Source organism: Diceros bicornis, chromosome 5, assembly GCF_020826845.1.
Source record: "Diceros bicornis minor isolate mBicDic1 chromosome 5, mDicBic1.mat.cur, whole genome shotgun sequence".
Classification (NCBI taxonomy): Eukaryota; Metazoa; Chordata; class Mammalia; order Perissodactyla; family Rhinocerotidae; genus Diceros; species Diceros bicornis.
Genome location: NC_080744.1, coordinates 67,690,959 through 67,698,044, shown reverse-complemented (window position 1 = coordinate 67,698,044; position 7,086 = coordinate 67,690,959). Strand labels below are relative to the sequence as shown.

The window sequence follows — 7,086 nt, the reverse complement described above, 5'->3', positions numbered from 1 at the left end:
CTTGACCTCTTTATCATTATGTAATTACCTTCCTTGTCTCTTATCACAGTTTTTGGCTTAAAGTCTATTTTGTCTGATATAAGTATAGCCACCCCAGCTTTCTTTTGGTTTTCTTTTGCATGGAATATCTTTTTCCATCCATTCACTTTCAGTCTGTGCTTGTCCTTATATCTGAAGTGTGTCTCTTGTAGGCAGCTTACAGGTGAGTCTTATTTTTTTATCCATTCAGCCATTTCATGTCTTGATTGGAGAATTTAGTCCATTTACATTTAAAGTAATTATTGATAGGTATGTCTTTATTGTAATTATGTTAACTTTTTTATGGCTGTTTTGTAGTTCTTCTGTTTCTTTTTTCTTCTTTTGCTATCTTCCTTTGTGATTTGATGATTTTTCTGTAGTGGTGTGTTTAGATTCCTTTCTCTATCTTTTGTGTATTTACTATAGGTTTTTGCTTTGTGGTTATCATGAGGCTTATGTAGAACAACTTATATTTATAACTGTCTGGGGTTTTTCAATAGCTATTCTAGTAGATGTGAAATGTTATCTTATTGTGGTTTTGATTTGCAGTTCCCTAATAACTAATGATGTTGTGTATCTTTTCATGTACTTCTTGTCCATTTGCACATCTTCTTTAGAGAACTGTCTGTTCAAATCTTTTGCCCATTTTTGAATTGGGTTGTTTGTTTTTCTATTGTTGAGATTTAGGAGTTTCTTATATATTCTGGATGTTAATCTCTTATCAGATATATGAATTGCAAATATTTTCTCCCACTCTGTGCTTATCTTTTTACTCTTTGATTGTGCCCTTTGATGAAACTTTGGCCTTTTTGCAGGTAACCCAAACGCTTCTGGGAAGCTTACCCTCCCTGAGCTGTGGATGAACAAATCATGGCTTTGTGAGAAGTCAGACGTTCTACCTTTTGAGGATGGGGCAGAGGGATCCCTATTCACCCATCTGGGTTTGGCCCAAAAGGCTGGGTCCCTTCCTCCCTGTTCTCTTCAAGTGTTCAAAGACTTGGATCATACAGGAAAGGAGAGAAGAGAACAGTGAAAGATGTACCATTGATGACTGAGGAAACAGACCTGGACTTATTCTCAGGACTCAAGAAATCAGGGTTTACTGACACATGCTACAACATAAATGAACCTTGAATACATTATGCTAAGTGAAAAAGCCAGTCACAAAAGACCACTTAGTGTATAATTGCATTTATATGAAATGTGCAGAGTAGGCAAATCTATAGATACAGAAAGCAAATTAGTAGTTGCCCAGGGCTGGTGGGGCAGAGGAGATGTGTTAGGGAGAAATGGGGAATGACTGCTAATGGGTATGAGGTTTCTTTTAACCCATGAGAAGGTGATGAGAATGTTCCAAAATTGATTGTGGTGTGGTAGCAGAACAATTCTGTGAATATACTAAAAGCGTTGGATTGTACACTTTAAGGAGGTAAATTATATGGTATGTGAATTATGTCTCAATAGAACTGTTATTTAAAAAAGAAAGAAAGAAAGAAACAAGGGCTGAGGCCCCATGGGCGGCCCCCACCCTTCCCTCTGCCTTGGCATGCTGGTGCCTTCTTCACTTGATAGGAAAACGTAGCCGTGCCTGGACGTGTTCGCAGCGGGCGTGCTTCATGGTCAGCCCGTAGATGGGGGTTAGGTCCACTTTCACGCCTGGTGGCACGCTGAACTCCAGCTGTTGCAGCAGGATGGCCAGGAAGAGGAAGACCTCCCACTTGGCCAAGACCTCCCCTATGCACCGGCGCTTGCCCATGCCAAAGAGCATCACCTTCTCACTCAAGGTCTTGTTGATGGCAGTGCCGTTGGCAGTGAGGAGTCGCTCTGGCCGGAACTCAAACGGGTCCCCCCACAGCCGCCTGCAAGAGAAACAGAAGATGGGCTCTCTGCGCTGGGGAGGCCCTGGGAGGAAAGGCTTGGGGGAAACTTCTGAACAGAATTCTCTTGATAGCACAAGCATTAGAATAGATGGAGAGCAATGAAAGAAGCATGGGGAAAGGGACCAAATTGTACTCTGATGCTTGTTTCTTTTATAAGCTCTCTCTAAAATGATCAGCTGTGAAAATGCTGCTTTTTAATATTCATTAGTTAATTTAGAGAAATAATGCTTTAACTAAAAGAAATTAAAAGAAAGAAATCCTGTTTCTCTTTATCCTACTCAATATACAAAGGGAATCAACAGTCTATCCTAGTTTATGCTTATTGTATCAGAGTATTTATCGATAGCATCCCATCTCACACTCAGAAGTGCCCCAGTCTGGATGATAAATTATATGATCCCCCTACCTATAGGCTAAAGTGGGACTTCCAAAGAGAGGTCCCTAGGCCATTCACATCAGAATCAGCTGAGGTACTCCACCTTACCTACCAACGTGGGATCTTAGAGGATGGGGCGCCATAATCTATTACCAACTTCCTGGTCAATTCTTATGTGCACTAAAGTTTGAGAAACATGGACCTAAATTTTATCACCTGGAGCAGGCTATATAGCAATGGAGGCACCATTCCTTTATTATATAACCAGTTCCTAGGGGCACAAGGCTGTTTGTACAGCCTTCCTGACGGTGGAACTTCACACAGTTTTTAGTGGGGGGTGTGTACTCACTCGTCATGGTTGACTTGCCACTGGTTTATGAAGACACAGCGTTCCTTGGGGATGTAGAAGCCATTCAGTGTCGTGTCCCTAACTGTGCTGAAGAGGGAAGAGGGCTCTGTCAGGCTCAGGGGCTGGAAAACTGGGGTGTGTCTCTGAGAGATTCTTGCTCTTGCCTCTACCCCACCCCAATAGCCTGCCCACTGCGGTCTCCATACCCTACACTGGGAGGGAATGTCAGGAGCAGGGAAGAGGTGAAATTACCCTGCCCCTTCCTCGGCTCCTGTTCTTTGACTTCACCAAGTGTTGATTAAACTTCTGTTTGTGCCCAGCTGTGCACTTGGCCATTCTCTGGAGCCAAGAAGCAGACAGTCTGGGCCAGTCCTGGGAAGTTCCCAGCCTGGCTGAGGAGTTAGGCCCTTACTCTGGGAATAACTAGACCAGTATATGGGCAGAAGTATGTGTTCACGGACTCTCTTGACATGGTTAAACTCCAAGGACATAATCAAGGACAAATGGCTGTAAGTCCTAGAAGATACCAGAGAATGAAGCTGTGCCAGCTGGCTGAGTCAAGAAAGGCTTCTAGGGGAGGGGAAATTTGTGTCAGGCGTAGGATTTGGGCAAGGATAGGATTCTGGTAGCCAGAGAAGAGGGCAGCAGGCATTCCAAGCAGAAGGTCCAGCATAAGCAAAATTGGAGGCTCTTGGATCATGCTTGTGAGGGACAGGGAGGCCAGTCTGGCTGGGTTGAAAGTTCTTGTAGGGAAGAACTGGGAGCTGAGGTCAGGAGTGGGATTTTCTCCCGAGAGCTGGGGAGCTTCATCATGGTTGGACTGGATGGGGGCGGACAAGAGGCCAGGGGTCTGTGAGGAAGTTGGTGTTATGGTCAGGAAGGAGCTGCTGAGGTCTGAGCCAGGGTCAGGGCTGAGAAGCTGGGAGGAGGTGACATGGCAAGGACTTCAGAGGTGGGAGGGCACAGTAGGTAGGCCTCACCTGTGGGGGATGGTGAAGGGGAGAAAGGAGGAGTGTCGGAAGGTCTCCAGGATGAAGGCCTCCATGTAGGGCAGCTGGGGTCTGTCAGAGAGTCGGGGCCGCCGTGCCCTGCCAACCACTGTGTCTGCAGGCCACAGAGGACAGACAGGGCTTAGGGGCAGCCCTCACTGCTCCATGGTATCTGTGTCTCCTATTATACTAGGTGTCACCTGTGTGGTGCTATGTCTGTTTACATGTCTGAGACCCACTAACCATCCCCCCTGCCCCCAGCATCTTCTAGGCAAGTGTCTGCACCATTGTATGCGCAGGGCTTGCACATAGTAGGCGCATAATGCTATATGTAGATGTCCTGGGGCCCCAAGGTTTCTCTCCACCAGAGGTTGGGGGACACTGCATACCCAGCTCCTCCTGGATCTTCCTCTGTATCTTAGGATTTGTCACAAGGTACATAAGGCTCCAGGAGATGGCCGTTGTGACTGTGTCAAACCCTGGGCAGCATGGGGCAAGGAGAGGAAGGAAGGAGACAGGACTAAGAAACCAGCATTTACCAAGCACCCACCATGAATGTACCAAGCATTGTCTTTGTCTGCCTCCTCCTCACCCCCAGTGAATTTTCTGAGGGCAGAGGCCAGGTCTGCTCAACACAAACTTGAGTCTCTGGTTTCATATTTAGCTGCTGGAATTACAGGAGCCTAGACTTCCAGGCCAGAGAACACTTTACTGTTCAGATGAGGAAACTGAGGCCCGGAGGAGGAGAGGGATTGGTTGGTTTCCACTGGGAGTGGGCGGCATAGCCTGGGCTCAGGCCCTGAACCTGTGCCATGTCTCTGTGCCCTGCACCATCTGGCCATACAGTTGGCAAGTTATCTGATGGACTCGGGGCTGGGCCAGTCTGTGGGTGAGCAGCAGTCACCGATGGTTGGAAGGGCAGGGGTCTGTCTCCTACCGGCCCCAAAGATGTCGTTGATAAGGTTGACAATCCTCTCCTGGGGGATGATGCCACCGCCGGCTCTGGAGCTGTTCTCTCTGTGCTTGAACAGGGCGCCTGTGATGTCCTGGATGCTGTTCTGAGGGAGCACAAGCTTAGGGCCACCCCAGCACTTCCGGGGCCAAAGGCTGGACCTTGCCCCATCCCATCTGGCACTCCCCCCCTGTGGCCTCCAGGCAGTAGGTTGGGCTTGTAGCAGGAGCTGGTAGCAGCCCTGGGTAGGGCTTAAAGTGTCATTTAATGCCCAGTGACCCTTTCTCCCAATAACCCCAGGGGTCCAATTTCAAAGGAAGAGGTTGGTGTGAGTACAGGGAAGCAAAGTGACAGCTGAATTGGGGATTAGTCTCCATCAGGGTTCGGGTTCCTGCAGAACAAAAGCCTTCTCACTCATAATACAGCCCCCACATTGCAGGGCTCTGCCAGGGACCCATTCCCGGCCTTATCTCTCTGTGGCTTTGAGCAGCCCTGAGAGGAAGACCATAGATAGGAGAAATCCGAGGCCAGAGAGGGAGAGAGAGTGGCTGCAAGTCACACAGCTGGTCCGAGGTGCCCAGAGCCTTCCTAAGCCTTGGCAGCACAGCAGCTGTGTGGGTACCTAGGAGCTGGGTAAGCTGGACCACACCCAGGCTCTGCAGGGTGCCCCCTCACCACCTGCACCCTGGGCTCACCTTGTCAAAGTCCTGATAGTGCTCCTGGACTGTTTTCTGCAGGAACCGCAGGAACCTCTGGTTGAAGGTCTTGAACCTCTGCAGGGTGGGGTTCGGTAGGTATCGGAGGATGGGGAAGAAGTCCACGGGGTTCCCGGATGAGGCAGTCTCCACGAACTCGTGGCTGTTCTTCACGAGGCTGAGCATTTCCTCACTGCTCTGGGGGAAGCGCCGCCCGAAGCACATGGCACCAATGACGTTGGCCACGGACTCCACCACCTGGATGTAGGGGTCGAAACGCCCGGCCCCTGCCATCAGCTCCTGCAACCTAGTGAGGAGGGCCTCGGCCTCCTTGCTCACGTGCTCCTCCAGGTAGCAGGAGGACGGGGAAGCTGGGTCTGAGGCAGTGGAGAAAGCGTTGAGGGCGTTCTGGGCCAGGCGCCGGCGGGCAGCCCACACTGGTCCAGAGTCTGGGTTGAAGGTCATGCTCTGGCCATCAAAGACCAGAGTGGAGCTGTAGAGGTCAGGCCGGCCCTTGAAATCATCGCCCTGCCGCACCAGGGCCTGCCTGATGGTGTCCAGGCCGCTGAGCACCAGCACAGGTGTGCTGCCAATGCGGATCTGCATCACGTCCCCATAACGCTGGCTCAGCCGCGACAGCACCAGGTGTGGGTTCTTCCCCAGGGTCAGCACGTGCCCGAGCAGGGGCCAGCCCCAGGGCCCTGGTGGACTCCTCAGGCCTTTGGGCATCCGAGGCTGCCAGGCCCTGACCACCCAAAATACCAGGCAGAAGATGGCGGAGGCCAGGAGAAGCTCTGTGGCCGAGAAGGGACCGAGCTGGGACAGTGCCATCTGTACCAACTATAGGGAAAGAGGAAGGAGGAGCAAGGCTGAGGGTCGAGATGGAGCCATTCGTTCATTCATTTACTCACTCAGTCAGTCAACCCTGGCACACGTTTTGTCCTTAGCTTGCAGCTGGATGCCAGAAAGACCTAGATACATCCACCACGGGTCCTGTGCTCCAGGAGCTCACCCTTAGCTCAGCACAGAATCTAAGGGCTGGAAAGGAGCCTCGAGATTCCCAACTGGAGTGTATAAACTCCCAGCCCTGGCCCTCCCCTCTGCCCATCACCTCAGTTTCCAATTCAGAGGCTGGAGTGGAGGCAAGTGATCACTTCAAAGCGGGGAAGCACCCCTGCCAGCCCCCAGCACAAAGTGTATGCTGGGCATTGTGCCAAAGTGTCCCTGCCAGTGCTGGCTTCCTGCTGATAACTCCTCATGTCCAGGGAACAGGAGGCTGCTCCCTCTCAGCAATATTGAGGGGCCAAGGCCCCAGGGCCGAGGCAAATGGCTCCGGATGCCCCTCCCCCATGACATTCTTTATCAAGAGCAAGGAGGGCACCGCCCCTGAGGATGAGTTCCCCTCCCCTCAGAGTCTTGGAGGCTGAGGTTGGGCTGCAGCCAGGCCCTCATGCCAGGTGGGGACCCGTCCCCATCTCTCCAATCCGATCCCACTAAGAGTCCTTAGAGATGGCCCAGTCCAAGCAGCTCGTTTAAAAATGGAGAAACTGAGGTGTGGAGCTGGGCAACGAGGACTAGAACTCAGGCCTCCAACATCTAACCCAGGGTCCCGCCATCCTCCATCTCCCCTGGTTCCCAGAATATGTGGTGGGAATCCCAGGGACTGGGAATTGGGCCCAGGAAAGGTACCTGTAGAGGCAAGTGCCTGAGAGCAGCAGGGTTGTGGGGACCGGTACAGAGCTTCCCCCAGGTGAGGGGGCCTTTTATAAACACCAGCCCTATCAGATTGGCCTGGCTGTCCCGGTCACTTGATATCAAAGTCACTGG

The 7,086-nt window shown here is 51.1% G+C and overlaps 1 protein-coding gene across 1 annotated transcript; it reads right to left on the bottom strand.

Moving 5' to 3' along the window:
* Window positions 1-1,579: 1,579 nt before the first annotated feature.
* LOC131405432 (cytochrome P450 1A2) lies at window positions 1,580-6,105 on the bottom strand. The gene is made up of 6 exons (XM_058540474.1): window positions 5,260-6,105; window positions 4,550-4,670; window positions 4,002-4,091; window positions 3,604-3,727; window positions 2,624-2,710; window positions 1,580-1,877 (listed from the first exon to the last, which is right to left on the bottom strand). The coding sequence occupies exons 1-6, from the start codon at window positions 6,088-6,090 to the stop codon at window positions 1,580-1,582; spliced, it is 1,551 nt and encodes a 516-aa protein (XP_058396457.1). The 5' UTR covers window positions 6,091-6,105.
* Between the last annotated feature and the right edge of the window lie 981 nt (window positions 6,106-7,086).

Bases quoted from the DNA above. Each gene is read 5' to 3' on its own strand.
- LOC131405432 (XM_058540474.1), bottom strand. From the start codon at position 6,090: ATGGCACTGTCCCAGCTCGGTCCCTTCTCGGCCACAGAGCTTCTCCTG. The intron at 4,671-5,259 runs GTGAGCCCAGGG...GTGCTCCCTCAG, and splicing joins ACTATCAGGACTTTGACAAG to AACAGCATCCAGGACATCAC. The intron at 2,711-3,603 runs GTGAGGCCTACC...TTCCCTCTTCAG, and splicing joins CCCTTCACCATCCCCCACAG to CACAGTTAGGGACACGACAC.